We start from the raw sequence: 17,520 nt of genomic DNA on the forward strand, positions 1-17,520 counted from the left end.
GTGAATGGTACCTGAGTAAGAGTCTGAAAGTATCTGATGTTGAATGTTCTCAAAGATCAAAACTACAAGTTAAGGTTATTAAACATATATTCACACTTGAGAGGTGGACTTGAGTCTTGATGACTCAGATTTCAGTCGAGTTATTTACCGGCAAGTGTTTCCAGTGAAAAGCAGCAGTTTGAGACTTGAACCTGGAAGTTAAAGACTCAGCACTTGACTGGAGACTGTCTGTGTTATTTCACTGATTTTCATTTATAAAACAAAGTACATACTTTTGAAAACCGGTTACATAAATTTGACCAGTAACGTCATTATTGGACCAGTGCTGATACGTCGTCTGTTCTCTGGCAGACTGCAGAAGAGACTCAACATGTCACTTTTCTCAACATGCCCGAGAAAAAATGACATCAGACTTACTTGAGACTCGAACAAACTGATTGTTAAAATATTTTTTGGACGACAGTGGATCTCTACAGCAACCAGGAAGAAGATAAAGACGTCTGTGACACGTTAACTGTCGGTTTTGCTCTTTCCATGTGTGATATTTATATCAATATGTTTGTTGAGATGAGGGTTGGGACGAGTTGTTGAGTAAATGACCGGCTCAGTAAATCAACCTGTCCAGCAGCAGCAGCACTGCTCAGTCAATAAATGTCACTGCAGTAATTATCACCTCACATCTTGTTGTAATTGTACCGCACATTAAACACACAATACTGGAGACGTGTGAGCACTTTGGAGCGTGATTTTCACTTTCCTGCTGCTTCACTGAAGCTTTCTCCTCCATTAAAAACAAGAGAAAGACAGACGAGATGTGTGTGATGTGTGACCGCTCAGCTCCGGATGTTCATAAAGCCCTTAAAGTGTGTCGTGCATTAAAAACTAAAATTATTGTGAGACAAAAGATGAGCAGGATTCAGTCCAGAGAACTGATGAATATTTTAGGAACCAGAACGTTTGTTCGGTCCATCGTCTGGATGTTGTGACTCTGACCTTTGGAGTCCGACGTGCGACGAATACAACAGCTGTGATCTGTGTTTGTGATGTCGGCCGATCCAGAAATTAAATCTCTTCTTGTTCACTGGCCGGAGAGGAGCATTAAAAGGAATTACAAACTACGAGCACATATCATGAGGAATAAACGCGCTGCTGTTAAAGGGATATTCCGGTGCAAGTTTAATCCATGGTCTAACACATCATGAAACTGTGTTAGACTCCCTCTTGAGAGATCAAGTTAGCAGACCGCTAATTTACGGAGTTTTATCAACCTCAGAAACGACCGCACGACAACAATACACTGCAGTAAATGGATCCAAATATAAACCGCCACCAAAAAGCCACAAATAATGCTCAGAACAGCACCAAACTTCAGCGACAGTACAAATAGGGTCTCAGCACATAGTCCGGGGCATCTAACCTCCGCTAGCTTAGCTGGATTTCTATTGTGAAGCTAAAAACAGATTTCAACTCTCCTCCATCAGCTTCCGGGTCGGGGAAGTCCCGACGCGACGATTACCGAGTGCGGTTAGAAATGCTCAATTCCGTTCTTTTCCCTGTCCGCTCTCGATAATAACTGTTATAAACTGGCAGGTAAGACACATATGAGCTTTGATTGCTTTTCCATGGAGTCATAATCATACATTTTCATCCATGAGCCGCGGAACTCTACTGCACTCGGTAATCGACTCGTCGGGACTTCCCGTCAACAGGAAGCTGCTGCAGAAGAGTGGTAAATTTAGTCAGCTTTTCAGTAGAAATCCAGCTAAGCTAGCGGAGGTTAGATGCCCCGGACTATGTGCTGAGACCCTATTTGTACTGTTGCTGAAGTTTGGTGCTGTTCTGAGCATTATTTGTGGCTTTTTGGTGGCGGTTTATATTTGGATCCATTTACTGCAGTGTATTGTTGTCGTGCGGTCGTTTCTGAGGTTGATAAAACTCCGTAAATTAGCGGTCTGCTAACTTGATCTCTCGAGAGGGAGTCTAACACAGTTTCACGGTGTGTTAGACCATGGATTAAATTTACACTGGAATATCCCTTTAAAGAGTCCTCCTTGCAGCGGCTGCACGAGTGTCGCCGCTCGCAAACACAAATCAAAAGCAGGAGCTGAGGCTGAGGAGCTGCACTGCCATGGATCTGTATGGATTTTGTACAGTAGAGCTGAAGAGTGGCGCTGGGAGATAAGGAGACAAACAGAGGAGCGAGAGAGAGAAGACGAGCTGAAGGAAAGCACAAGCTGCATTATGATGTTGCACACCTTGACAGGCTTTCTCGAACGTGGACGCCAGCAGGAAGAATCGTGTGAAACTTGGCTCGACTTGCGGCGACCGAAAGAGGCAAATCTATCACTGTAGGCGCCTCCTGAGTGTTGTGTTCGTGTGTGTGTGTTCATGTGTGTTGCGTGAGTCCAGCTCTGATGAATGGCGTTTCTGTGCACGAGCGAGCGCCCACGCCGGCCTGGTGACAGCCACAGTGTCATCGCAGCAGTCTCCACCAGACCAGCTCGACCCTGACACATTATCATATTTATAGGAAGCTAAATATAAAAACAAGAACAGTGAGGGAGAAAAACACAGAGAACGAGGCGCTCGCTGAGTGAAACACTCCAACAACATTCACATGTTCCAGCTAGTTTTAAAGATGATGTGCTGAAAACGAATGTTGGTTTTGATAATGAAAACAATCATGAAGAACGTCAACAATCTTTTTCAACCATGACTACGATGAGATGTCGACGAGCTGGAAAAATATAATTTATGATAGAATATATAACAAGATTAAAGAGTTACATTTAGTCCGTCTGACAGAAAACACAAAGTGAGACAGAGAGACGACCAGAGGAGACAGCTGAAGTCGAAACTAAGCTGTTAATGTCACGATGAGTAAACTTACTCAACTGTAAGTCCTCATGTTTACTAAGCATATATATACTGTATATTTCCTAATGAAAATCCAGTTGTAGAGCCTAGAAAGTAACCAACTCTACACACATCAGTCTGTTACAACTGACCACATGATTGAGAATATAATGTCGTAATCAGTCAAAAAATGACAGGATGATTTGCTGCCTTTTTTGCACTGGAGGGAAATGTTGATTAACAGAAGCTGTTTTTATACTGAGGTGGGCGGAGGTGTTGATGACCTGCACTGTTGTGCGACCCACAGCCGGGGAGTTTTAAAACCAGGAAACAGCTGATCACAGCAGTCAGTCCATCACTTCATCCGCGGACGTCAAGATGAGCAACTGGACAGCCGCTGAGATCCAGGAGATGCTAGCGTCTCCTCGCTCTCTGTAGCTGTCTTCGCCGTCCGCTTGTTGTTGTAGCAACAAGCTGGGAACGGTCGCTACCTTCAAATTAAAAGCCCCACACTAAGAACCCAGGTCTAAACTCCAATGGGGCGCAATGTAAAGCTCTTATTTTGAAGACAAATTCGACCTGCTTCACTGTTCACGCCCAACTTCGTGCTTCACGTCACAAAAAGCAAAAAGCAATGTGCCACCTTGTCTATCTAAAAGGGGATTCTGAGACCTACCAGCGTCTTTTAAAGTGGAACATTTTCTTACATGTTACCTAAAGCATGAGTTGACGTCAATCAGCACACACAGTCTCTTTTTTGGCTCTCTTGAATAACAGTGTTTGGTGGTGACTGGATCTCGAAGTGCACAAAGTACAGCAGCACACCTGAAGTCTGCTCGGTGTCAGTCAGAGACGACTCGTGGCAAATCTTCCAGCCAGAAACACGTATTTCACAATAAATTAGTTTGAGTTAAAATGTTAAACATCTTGTGAGTGAACTATGCAGGGCTTCACAATTAACTTTTATAAGAACAAGTAAACAATTTTGTCAAACAAATAAATTGCTTTTTCATCGACTGTCCTGATGAATATTCAGAAACACGCATCACGTGTCGCTGCTGGAACGTTTATAGTCTGAGAGTTTATTTTATTTATGTATCTGGACAAGAAACTTAATATTATGCTCGATCTGTTTTCATTCGTCTTTACCAGAAGATGCTACGAGCACGACATCGCAATTACTATCCAGCCAATCTTTGTTTCTAGCATTTATTCTGAGGATGTGACGTTTGGTTCTGGATCCAGAGAGAGAGAGCATTTACATTTTTAGTACATTTGTGAATAAAGAGACAGATGGAAGAGTTTTCTCACTCTCTCTAACACAACGAGATCGGCTGTTCGTTGACATTTTGTTCATTTCTCAGAGAACAAAGCATTGATAACTTTTAGGCGAGTGAGGACAAAAGACGCTGATGGGCGTTGGCGGAGGTATGCGCTCTACTGAGTGCTGTTCCAGTTGTGTGTGATCTCTCCAGGTACAGTCGGCGTGTTCATCGACTAATTGTTTCGGCACTGGTGTGATTTAAAGGCTGTCCGGCACTGCTGATGTCACAGAAGCTTATCAGAGAAAACACTTCGACTAAACTGACTTTTATTAACTAAAACTGGATTACAGCATTTTGAGTTTTCTTCTAATAAAACCACAAAGGGATAAAAAGGGACTTAAATGTGACTAAAACTAATGAGCACTTTTGTAAATAAATCCAGAGTAGCTGCCAAAATTAACACCGCAGCAAACTGCTAACTGCAGCTGGGAGCAGAATACGCCACATCTGTCTTTACATGCTCGTTATGAAAAAGTTTTTCTGTGTCTGACTATCAAAGTTCGTCCATTACAAGAGACACAAACAACAAAAGTATTCCTTGGCAGCGCAGCAGCCCATCAGTAAAAGCCTCGTTAATGTAATAATGTGCCGGGGCTTCGTCTGTTTCCATGACAACAAATGGAGAGCTGTGCCGGAGTCATCACTTATGGCTGAGTGGAAACGCGGACAGAAGATTGAGAGCGGAGGTTTGCAAAGAATCATCGCTGTAGAGCGGCGCTGACTCCTCCCGGCCTCAGTGGACAGGGAGCAGGGAGGTCAGCTACCCATAAGCCCTTGTGCTCAACCCTCATCTCCTGTGGTCAGCTGTGATTACACTGTCACCTCAATCAGGCCACAAGGGAGAGGACGGAGAGTCGCAGGTTCAGGTGTCTGCAGAGGGTGAAGAGGCTTCGATCTCAGTCTGACAAAAACTCTTCACATCAAATATACCTGCTCCCAATTTATGACCGTCTACATCCACATATCTGCACCGCTGTCAGCATCGTTCACGAGTCTGTGATAAACTGACAGCTGCTGCTTCATACGGACGGCTTCTGATGAGAGCTGCGGTCGTATAAAGGGAGATTACGCCTGAAATCAAATGTTTGAACTGATGATCTGTCTTTACAGAATCCAACACGGGCAGGAAGCTTCACGTACGGCTGCAAAGTGGATTCTGACTGCTGCTTTCAGGTCAGTTACATCATCAAAACAACTACTTTTCATATCTGTTGAGAGACTTAAGAGTCCAGAATCACTAATTATTATAATCTCACAGTAACATTCAGGGTTTCTTTCTTATTATTTAGGATAACATCCTTTCAGAAAATGTCGAAACTTCTCGCCTCCACACGACTCTTTGACAGGATTCTGCACCGATAATGTTAAAGGGACAGTGTGTAACGATTTAAGTAATTTGTCAACTCAAATCAACGTCTTCGTTCATAAGTAAGTCCTCATTGGTGTACAATTACCTCTGCCAACAATCTGACTTATCCTCCTGAGCGAAGAATTACCTATCTGAATATACATAGCACGGGCAAGCTCTATGGAGGCCGCCATGTCTTTCCGGTTTTAAAAAAACTATGGACTGCCGAGAGGGACACAAAGCACTACGTGGTACTACGTAGTAAGGCTAAACGCGCTTTCGCTCAGAGCTAGCTTGACTGCGTAACTGAGAGGGAGCTCAGCGAGCTTTACATTTCTATAGCCCTAATAACTAACTACATCTTTACCTCATTACTTGAATCAGTAGAAATACTCGACGCTGTTGGGAAAGAGTCCATATTTTGAAAATGAGTTTCTTGTCCGTCAGGGCCACCGTAGCTTCCGGAACGTCTCCAACGTCTTCAGAACGGGAGGGGTGAGCAAAGGAGTGTTGCACTGTAGAACCTCACAGCTAGATGGCGCTAAATACTTGATATATTACACACTGTCCCTTTAACGAACAAATGAGACTAAATGACTTTGGAGCATCGTTAGGACACTTTAATTATCCACTCTAACAACATGGGGAGCACACATGTTCAAGACAGTTTAAAACATTTTCTTTAACATCTGAGTCACTTTTCAAGTACAAATACGTCATGTCAGCAGATGTTTCATGTATCTGTACTTTACGTGAGTTTCTGTGTGACTTCTCCTCTCTACATCTGAACTTTCTCCTCCTCACAGCTTCAGAACAGCCTCGTTACTTTAGTTTGATGCATCTGAGGTGAATTACGGATTAATTTTATTTGGCGTCATCGCACGTTGCATAACAACTTTTAATATCGTATTATATTTAATTGTTGGAATATGATGATTCAAATATGAATAAAACTGAACCAACACAACTTTGAAGGTTGCAGAAATAATCAGTTAATCAAAATTAGTCACTTCATAAATTGCCGGTGTAGCAGCGCCTACATAATGAATCTTTACCATCTCCAACAGCTTCTTTGCATCGTCCCTCCTTCATCTCCTCCTTCCTGATAATCTCTCTCATCAGAATCACCATCTTTAGGTGATGACTGCCATCAAAATTTCTACTTATCTACAACTTCTTTCCTTCTTGCCTCCTACTTCTTCCTTCGTCTCCTCTCCGTCTCATCCTCGCCTTCCTCTCGTTGCTTCACCTCACTCTTCATTATTTCCTGGCAGAGCAACAAAGTTTGCAGAGGGAAGGCGGCCGAGGCTCTCACGCTGCTTCACCAGCTAATCTGGTTAGCCACAGCAGAAGACAACACAGAGGACGATCCTGTGGCCTTCTCCTCTCCCTCAGTGTCCTCATTCAGAGAGCCCACTTCAGGTTTGAGCTCATGTTCTACCGCTGCTACAAAAGGAAAGACGCCCACACACTGTAATCATGTAAAAATGGATTCAGTGATTCTTTACCTGGACGTCTGTTCTCTGGAAATCACATCTACATGTTACTAAATGTTTTAACTAAGAAGATTGTGAAGGAAACATAATTACTGGCTCGATTATCCTCTCGTGTGTTCTGTTACCACACAGACGTCTCAGGCAGGCGGTCGCAGTTACGAACTCACGGAGGTTCACACGCGGCTCGACAGCTTCCTCAGCGATTTCTAACCAACTGTTTTGGTTTTAGGGCCCAAAGCTCGACTGTTTCAGTGCAGCCTCTCAGATCTCATCGGTCCACCCTCACTGATGTAAGTGTTGTGGACAAAATGACAGAAACATCCGTCAGTAAAACCTCCACAGGAATCATACAGTTCAACACAGTGAGAGAAAAACAAAGGCAGGCTGTGTAAGTTATTTTAAAAGGTTTTATTTGTTATGTTTCTGGAAAATCTCTCAGCGCTCTAAGAAAAAGGAAAATGATTTAGTGTCTGTGGCAGGACTCTAATAAAGACTGAAGACTCATTGTTTAATTTGACCTGTATGAAAGACGGCCTACACATCTGTGCACTCACTGCACATGACATACGTGCAAGAACACACACTGTATTTTGAAATAGTAGTATACTCAAAAAAAAATAAAATAATAATGACCTAACCAAACTACGACTGTTTGATAACGTTAATAACAGTCCAAATATGTCACGATGTGTAAACTGTCTGTTAGCAACCTTTATTTTGAAGGTCTAACTGGCATATTAGATATTATTGCTAATTTGACTGCAGGCCCGTCACCTGACACTGGAGGGGCAGGTAGAGCGGACGACATGGAGTCAGACACAAGAGCCATATACGCCATGCAATGGATTTTCAAAATAAAACACCCTGTGCAGGTTGGGATGTAAACCATTTAACTACACAGCCTACGTACTAACGACAGAAGCACAAAAATCAACGAAAAGTTAGGAAATGAACACAATCTGAGCAAGTCGACAACATCCGGCGCGACTCTCCGGTTCTGAGACCCCGTTTACATGGTGACAGCGTTTTTGGGGCTCAAAAACGGCTTAAAAAATCTGAAACCACCCTCCAGAGTGAAAAAGTTGAATAGGCTCTGCCGCAGCGTTTCCGCGCAAAACTCTGCTCAGATCTGCTCACGTCGCGTACGAATTAACGTCACATACATGCACCAGTACAGGGAAATAAACAAACATGTCGGTTTATTTCCATGCATCGGACCTTCAACCTGCTCTGGCAGCTCTAATAAACGTACAGGAGTCTTTCCACGAAATGTACAGGATATGCACAGATAGTATTACTGAACAGAGAAGGATCTGTAATTACCACCTAGCCGCCTGGCATGCATACCCAATCGAATTCCACACACTTTTGCCGTTTTGCGTCACTGTATGCACGCAGATTTCCTCCCGAAAACGCTCGTCTAAACGTGGAATAAAAAGTGAAGACGCGACGCCACTTTGGCGTCTTCTGTTCAGACCGTCATCGTGTAAACGTAGCCTGAAAGGCTCTCAGCAGGCTGTGAGCCTCGTTACACACCTGAGGTCACATGTAAGTGTTTTCTCACTCGAATCAAGGACGGAGGACGTCGTTCACTGTACAGATTGTAACACTGAGGCGATTTAAATTGAAATGATTAGATTTGAAGCTGGACTTCTATCTACTATCTTTTTTTTTTTATCTTCCCTCTGAGGAGAACAGATAAACTCATTACACACAGGAGCTCAAAGAGCCTCGACCCAACTCATCAGAACTGGATCGGCCGGTGCGGTCCACCAATCAGGATCCAGCAATGCGCCCGTTCTTCCTCTGAGACGAAAAATTCATTCAACACTGTGAGCGATTGTCTTTGTGAACCCTCGTGAAGCCCGCCGCTCTCATCCGGAGCCGGAGTGTATTAGAAAATCCACACAACAAAATAAATAAAACCTTGAAATCTGTTACTGACCACAGGATGCGTCTCCTCTGACCAATCAGGCGAGAGCGTGCATGAAATATCGCTCAGTCTTTGCAGGAAGAAGCTCGATATCCCCGCAGGAGATATTCAGCCTCACTGCGCTGCATCTTTATAGTAAATTACATTCTTCCACAGGTAATGAGCAAATGACAGATTCTTTTGTCGGGATGTGAGGAGGCACGCGGCGACGTTGCAATCGCACATGGGATCCTGGCTAAAAGAGGTTTTTTTAATCTATTTCCCAGTCGTCAGTTTCACCTGGCGAGGTGCGAGGCGGATGCATGACGAGTTCGGCTTCATCGCTAAATAAAAAAACAACAGATGGAAGCGAGAGCGAGGACAGAAATCTGCAGCAGACCGAAGAAAGGAAGTTCGAGCGAGCCAAACTTCCAGAGCGAAGCTGACGGGAGAGATTGAGTTGATCGACAGACTCCATCGCCTTCTTCCCGTTAGCCTAAGTGGAGGGAGATTTACCTAACCCCCGTCTGGACTCGGCCTCAGTCCCTCAGCACCTGGGCAGCAATAAAAACAGGTAAACAAAGGGGAGGCTGGAGCACACCAATAACAAAGTGGGACTAAAGGGGCTGAGGGACTCGCTCAGTGTCAATACCCCCTTAAATCCCCCCAACCGCACACACACACACACACACACACACACACACACACACACTCACTTAGAGTTCACACTGAACTGGACTCCATCAGCACCGGTGCGGCCGGGATGAGAGTTTGAAGAGCTGAGCCGATCAAAACAGTGGAAATGAGATTCATATTGAGATGCGATGGCTTCATTTCCAGTTTAAAGGTGTAATCAGAACATTTTTCCCGTTGACAGAGCTGCTGATCAGTGACCGTGACACACAAAGATTATCTCTATTTCACGTACTGAAGTTCTCACTTTTTCCGGGGCCTCACACAAAATCTCATCCGCTCTGCTGCAGAACTTTTTATTCCAGTCAGATTCAGAAACACTTTATGTTTTGTCAGCGGGCTTCGAAAGCTAAACGTAACAGCTCTTCAACTGATCCTCCTGTAAAACCTCTCAACAGCTTCAGCTCATTCAAAAGGCGGCGTGTCTGGTCCATCTGATATCGCCCTGTTGGCGTTTTTCCCAGAACGTCATCGGGGCCCAATTTAAACAATCTATAGCGCTCCGTCTGAAGACGTTTGGGGCGTGTCCAAGTCCATTTTGCTGCTTGAAGAACGGATGAAAAAAGTGAGGTGTGTGGCGGAAAGGGGTTGGATTCAAACTCTGAATTAATACTGGGTGTGTTTTGGGGCGGAACATATATAAAAACTAATCTCAGTGTCATCTCCCTTTAAGAGCCAGACGCATCAGGACCCGAAGCGTTGGTATTAAACAGCGACTCTGCTCCTCGGCTGTTGACTGTATTTTAGAAAATACACTGACATTTAACTGAGAGGGAGACGGAGCGCTGCTGCACAGATCGAAGTCCACGGATAATAGTCATAGTCATAAAAATCAGCATTCTGATCAATAAGGGTTTTGCTGCAGGTGGATAAAATACGTCTTTAATGAGGAAAGTCTTAATGACAATACCTGCATTGATCCTCCAGCAGCAGAAACGATATGTGTATCTCCACATTCACAGCTGATAAACTTCAATGGTTCTGTGTTCGTCTACGCATCGAAAAGGTCAAACACGCCGTCCAGACTCACACAGGGAAACAGTTAGGAGTGAAGCAGCTGTGCTGATGAATCCTGTCTGAAAATGATATTTCAGAAGCTAAAAGTTTAAAGGGATATTCCGGTATGAGTGTAATCCATGGTCTAACACACCATGAAACTGTGTTAGACTCCCTCTCGAGAGATCAAGTTAGCAGACCGCTAATTTACGGAGTTTTATCAACCTCAGAAACGACCGCACGACAACAATACACTGCAGTAAATGGATCCAAATATAAACCGCCACCAAAAAGCCACAAATAATGCTCAGAACAGCACCAAACTTCAGCAACAGTACAAATAGGGTCTCAGCACATAGTCCGGGGCATCTAACCTCAATTAAATTTACACCGGAATATCCCTTTAGCCTGATTTATAACATAGTTTATAACCACAGCTTTCGATGCACGTTGTGTACGCAAGTTGTGAAGCTGCCTGTGTAGGTTCATCTTAGTATCTGAGTAATGTGCTCTTAAAATAGAAACAGACTTTGACTTTGGACCAGCGACTTGTTGCAGTCACAGTCGCTTTCTGCTGCCTCAAGGTAACAGTCCACACCTGACAACACCTCACTTTAATGCCAACACATCCATGGGTCCACAGTTTGGGTTAAATAAAAACCTTTCACAGCGTTAAACACCTGTCACAAAAAATAACTTCTTCCATGTGCAGATTTTTTCTTTCAAACAAGACGAGTGCCTGAAAGATTGTTGGTGAAAGAGGAAGGAACAAAACATCGTGCAGATCTGCAGCTGGGAAAGATGCAGGCACTGTCTGTTCTACAGCGGAGTAAGTTTTATTCTATCGCAGCTCACAGCTCAGTACAGCGGCACCGACATAAAAAATGTTTCTCTGATAATAAGAAATATTTTCCTAGCAGCCAGCTGGGAAATCGGACTGTAGCGCCGCTCTGACTGCAACACAGCCAACAAACTTTCAGCCAAACGGAGATCCAGCCGAGAGACTGAGCTGAACTACGTTAACGACCAGCGCAGCATTTTGCAACTCGTGATGTCGAACTTGCTCATTTAATATTTCTGTTATTATCCTGTAATTAACTTTGAGTTTGACCTCTACTGTGGAAAATGTGCTCTTTTCTTTATGACCACAGAAGGTTAACGTCAGATGATTTGGTGTCTCTCTGAAATGCCACCATCTGATCGTTATGCTCCTCCGTCACCTTCAGTTAAATGTTGCTGCAGGTGTGATTTGTGCATATCAGGTGTGATTATTACAGCAGGTGAACCCAGACAACCCTCTGTGTGCAGGTTACCTCTTACTAACTGAGGCTGCAGGTCCAAATGAGACGACAGTGAACACAACACACTGAGCAAAAAAGTTTCCACTAACAAACAGTTTTGAGCCAGAGACTCAGAGTGGATCGGACTCGTCCAACTCGGTCCGATGACATTTGAAACAACTCTGACAATCTTAAAACTTTGTCAGCGTAAAACAAAACAGATCTTTCCATCAGACGTGGAGATCTGAGACATCAATATAAGTTGATCACAGACAGTGGCAAGAAAAGTCGGTACAGAAGATGTTTGAGCTACTTTACAAACAGAGTCCATCACAAAGTCTTTTCATCTATAGATCAAGATTTCACTGCATGAGGTCCAAAACATTATCTGGTCCTTCAAAATAATTTGACTTCCACTTTGCCAATTAACAGAAACAAGCAGAATCAGAGGAGCTGGTCTCTTTTGTGCACTTGAGGACCGTTTAGATGTTTGTTGTTTGTTGTATTCTTTACATATTGTTTTTACATGTATTGGATTATATCTTTATATGTGGCATATATGAATTATATTCTGGTCCTGCTCAGCTCATATCTTGTTCAAATTGTTTAATAAACAACTTTAAGAGGTCATATTCTGCTGACTGGGTTTTTGCGTTTCCTTTATTGTATTATGAAGCATTTTTGTTGATACAGAAGTTCTGCAAAGTGAAAAAACCCAACGTCCACGCCAAAGAGAATCACTCTCTGCAACAGAAAACACTGCTGCACCACCTGAAACACCTGGTTCATCCTTTACTTCTGTTACTGATGTGTGTCACTATGTAACAGGCGTTATATAAATATGTACATTATAAGATATATACACTCAGTCAGTCAGCAGACATACAGCTGCTGCTGTTATAGCTGCGTTATTTTAGATCACACTACCTTACTTGGGATGACCCGCCACTCTGCAACTCTCATCAAAGATTGTACAGAGGCGAGATGTCTCACTCTGTGGTTAAAACAGAGTGAAGCTGCAGAAATGAACCATATGAGAAAAATAATGTGTTTTTTTTAATTTAAAGTATGTAAACTTATTCTACTATGACCCCGAAATAAAAGTATGAACCTGAAAATTTGCATTAAATGACGCTTTTAAATGCTTTTTTTGTAAATATTTAACATTTTTTGGAAAAAATAAACTGACACTAGTTTTTAACGCTCAGATATTCATATCAATATATACTAATATTCAGATTCCATCACTGATTTTAAACAACTTGAAGATAAAGTCTCAAAGATGATGTCATGTCGTAGTCTGTAGGTTAATGATCTGACGTGCTTCACTGTATAAACCTGGAGGAGGTGCATGAAGACGCTGCAGCTGAACTGACGTGCGGTCGTCTGTATGTATCGTACAGTCACATACTAAAGGAGCACAGTCGTGTTTTGCACGGTGACCTATTTCCTTTTTTCGTTCTTTAGAAACTTTAAAAATTAAACTAAAAAGCAATCTTGCTTTAAATTTTGAAGGCACGTGTCATTTAGAGGTCAGTTTAGCTTCTGTCCACTTAAATATTCATTGTAAAAGGTATTTGGAGTGCATACCAGATTTTCTGATGAGAGGAAACGTCAAACCTCAGCTCTTTCCTGATCGGTTTACATTAAAATGAGCTTTACTGTGATGACTTCAATGTGGACTCACCACTGGAGCAGTCCAGTCCTCCCCAGCCCGGCTCACACTGGCAGGTATCAGGAGAGACACAGCGTCCGTGGGCACACTCTTCAGTACACAACGCTGAGGAGGAAGAAGATACATCAGCTTTAAAAATATCCAACCGTCCTCTTAAATCAATTCCTCTTTACAGTAACAGCGTCTGAATAAAAAAAAAAAAGTTTATAGACGGTGATCAGCAACAAATCAGGATGCGTTCGTCTTTATTCACAGCAAAACATCAGTCCAAGTGTTATTCAAACAAACTTTACCAAAAAAACACTTGAGAAACAAACATTTCTCTCAGCAATCTATAAAAATTCTGTTGCATCATGTCTTCTTATATTCTATGGGAACTTTTGATTTGATCAAATTTGAAACATCACATTTTCAATTTACACAACACGTAGGCGTAACAGCTGGAACTTTCTTTTCTCTAATTGTGAAACGTCGGACAACAAAAGTCACGTTATTCACAGATTCTACTGTATCAGAACAAGTGATGCTAAACGCTCCTGTGGTTCAATTTAATGTTTCAGTCCTCATTAAATTCAAGTTATATAATTTGACTTTAATCGCCCAGAAACAATGTGGAAGAAATTAACAATTTTATGGAATTTTAGTTTTGTGAGACAGTCAACATGAAGTTTTTTGGGGAAGCAGCCAACAGAAACAAACCAGCCTCACTGTTGAATAGATAAACAGATGGATGTTTTCATCAACAGCAGCATCTCTTAATGAGATTGTCTAATTATTTTATGTTATGTTCAATAGAAAGTCTGAAAAACTTCACACAGAAAAAGTGAAGTTTAAACTGCTGGAAGCTAAAAATCAGCTCCTCCCGACTTCTCTGAGCTGAAGTGCGCCTCAGGTTTAACCCGAGGGCAGAGACGAGGCGTAACGTTTGGAGTCTCCACATCTCAGACACAGACAACGATGTTTACAAACTAAATATGAAACCGTCTTCTGGAATTCGACTGGTTTTAAAGTCCGACATTAGGCTGAAATAAGAGTATCTTTTAACACGGAGCACGAATGATTGAGGACTTTTTAAAAAGCAATTTGATTCTTTGACCACATTCAAGAAATCCTTCAAACACACCTCTTCAGCACTGCATGCAACTTTTAACTCCCTCTTTTACGACGTCCTCTATGTGTCTTTGGTTTGCTGGCGTCTTTGAGTGTTTTGAAAAGTGAAACATAAGTTAAATGTGTAAGTATACACAGGCAAAACTCAGTGTGTGTGTGACTTTGTGTTGTGTTTTCACACCATTTACATTTAGGGCATTTAGCAGATGCTTTTGTCCAAAGCGACTTAGAGTATTTCATACATTGGTGCCATTGGTGATACATGGCGGTGGCTGCCATGGAAGGTGCCGACCAGCACATCAGGAGCAGTTTTGTGTTCAGTATCTTGGCCAAGGAGACTCTGACATGCAGTCCAGGGGAATTGAACCAGCGACCTTTTGGACTACACAACGCTGACTCCACCCCTGAGCCACAGCCGCCTCTAACCATGTGCTGTTTAGGATCTGCTGAAATGTAATCGGTTCAGTTTGTTTCACGCAATTTTATTTCTGTCCTCTCCACCTGAACTGTTTAATGTTAAAGGTAGCAGAAGATATTGAGTCGACCGCTACGTTGATTTGACTCGTCTTCATTTATAAGAGTGAGCTCGTTATAAGCCTGACGAGGGGCAGCGAGTGGTGAAGCAAGGTCTTCACTTGACTCTTTGCCCCAGATTTTGCCCCAGGTCCGCATAGTTTATTGATAGAGCTTATCAGAGCACTAAGTGGCCAGCAAAGAAAATCTTTCAGACAAGTTCTCTGGGCCAAAAAGCATCCTTAACACCGGGGCTCACTATACTCCCCGACTGGGACTGAACACAGTCTCTGAGAGTGACGGAGGTCAGTACAGAGGTGATTTACAGTACAGAGGTGATTTACAGTACAGAGGTGATTTACACTACAGAGGTGATTTACAGTACAGAGGTGATTTACACTACAGAGGTGATTTACAGTACAGAGGTGATTTACACTACAGAGGTGATTTACAGCAGCTCTGACATGGACTGTGACTCCGGGACGAGAAGACAGAGAGAGAGAGTCAGACATCGTCAGCGTGTAGAGACAGAATATCTTCACATGTTACTGTGAACTGAGGATTATTTGGACCGAACCAGACGTGACTGTGGAGACAAACCAACACTGTTCTGGTGGCTTTAATTTGGATCAGGTCCAGTTTGATCGAAGTGAGTTTAACGATGAGTTAATGAGGCGATTAAACTCTTTTTAGTCCAGAGAGAGAAACTTGATTTGGACGGTGTACGGAGGTATTTTTCTGTTTAGAAACGAAAATAGGACATTGTGTGAGTTTATTATGTTTACTTATTAAACTTTAAAGCTAAGAGAGCTTGTGGAGCGTAGCATGAAGCCACCACCTGCATGCTATTCATCTCCCAGCTGAGACTGTGGAGGCTATTGCATTTGATTATTAGCCATCTTCCACGTCAGCAGGTGGAGGAGACGTTGGTGGGGTTTGATTTACACTGCTGGATATTTTCGAGGCCTTTCCTGACATTTTGCGTTGACAAAACTACGTCTTTTCTTCAGGAGATCTCTTCAAAAGAAGTCTGAACATCACCATCTATAATTGTGCCGATTAAATCTCGTATTTTGAGCCAAACCATGATGTTCTCCTGAACCTCAGCAGAGCAGAAGCACAACGTGGTGACGAGAGAGAAACAGAAATTCAATCAGAAACGTACTCAGCCAACATTTATTCTTGAGATTTGGTTGTTGCTTTACATTCTGCTATATTTGGTAGAAATAATTCTGATGCAGTACATTAAGTTTTTAAGATGACAGATTAAATAAAAAACACACAAATAATGGAGTCAGTGCCCATTTGTCATTTCAACCTTCCCCCTCAGAGTCGTCGTATAACGGCTGCACCGTGTCACAGTGTGATTGTTTGCGGGGTTTCTTATTTCAAAGATGAACAGATTAACATTCGAGTACAAATGGTGAGCGTCTGCTAATATTTATGATTTCACCGACCTTAAAAGGAATCAACTGAACTCATATACGGTGCGATGCGACGCGCCCGTCTGCTGATAGCGTGTGAGGCACTTTATCTACCTCGTACAGCGAACAGATAAAAGCAGCAGTGACATCCTCATTTTCACCTTCAGCTTCTCCAACTGGTGTAATATTTCATCATGACACGACCTTACAGTTGAGAGCTGTCACGCAGTATCTGAAGGCTCCTAACAAACGACTCTATCACGGCGTAATAAACGATGCAGCGCTTTCACACCGCTGCCGTGTCATTATCTTGTTCAGCGATTAGCTCAGAGGCCAGAAGGTGGCTGCTGCGAGGAAGAGGAGGAAGAGGAGGCAAAGTAAAGAGACAAAGAGGAAAAATGAAGAGGATAAAATCAAATAAAGACTGGAGGAAGCAGGGAGAGACAAAAACAAAGACAGAGTGAGCAATAAATACAGAGAAAAGAGTAATGACAGGCACACACACACACACACACACACACACACACCTCTATATCACAATTAAGACCTTAAAGTGAATCTGTAAACGTCACTCTTACTGACTTCAAAGAGAAAGACGTTCAAACTTTAAACCCAGTGAAACATCAGAACGACTTTTAATTATATAAACTTTGACTCGTTCACTTCAACTGATGATGTCGTTGCATCATGAAGTCAAGTTTTAGTTTCACGCTCGGCTCTTTTATACTGTATAATGTAATATACTGTATCTGTCTCTCCTGTTTTTTATACTTTCAAAAGAAAGAAAAATGACATGAACAGATCCGGATCGCTCAGCTGTCTAAACACGTTCAGTTGTTCGTCCTCTAATCTCGTTGCCGACATGAAAACTTCGTCCATTTCTCTCGACTTC

General features: G+C 42.7%; 1 protein-coding gene across 1 annotated transcript in view; it reads right to left on the reverse strand.

The window, feature by feature from the left end:
• The window catches only part of LOC115579671 (multiple epidermal growth factor-like domains protein 11), a 147,427-nt gene that overhangs the window by 73,314 nt on the left and 56,593 nt on the right, over positions 1 to 17,520 (reverse strand). The window contains exon 6 of the mRNA XM_030413250.1: positions 13,594 to 13,686. Within this exon, the coding sequence (XP_030269110.1) occupies positions 13,594 to 13,686 (93 nt within the window). The remainder of the gene's footprint in view (positions 1 to 13,593; positions 13,687 to 17,520) is intronic.

This window comes from Sparus aurata, chromosome 4 (genome assembly GCF_900880675.1).
Source record: "Sparus aurata chromosome 4, fSpaAur1.1, whole genome shotgun sequence".
Classification (NCBI taxonomy): domain Eukaryota; kingdom Metazoa; phylum Chordata; class Actinopteri; order Spariformes; family Sparidae; genus Sparus; species Sparus aurata.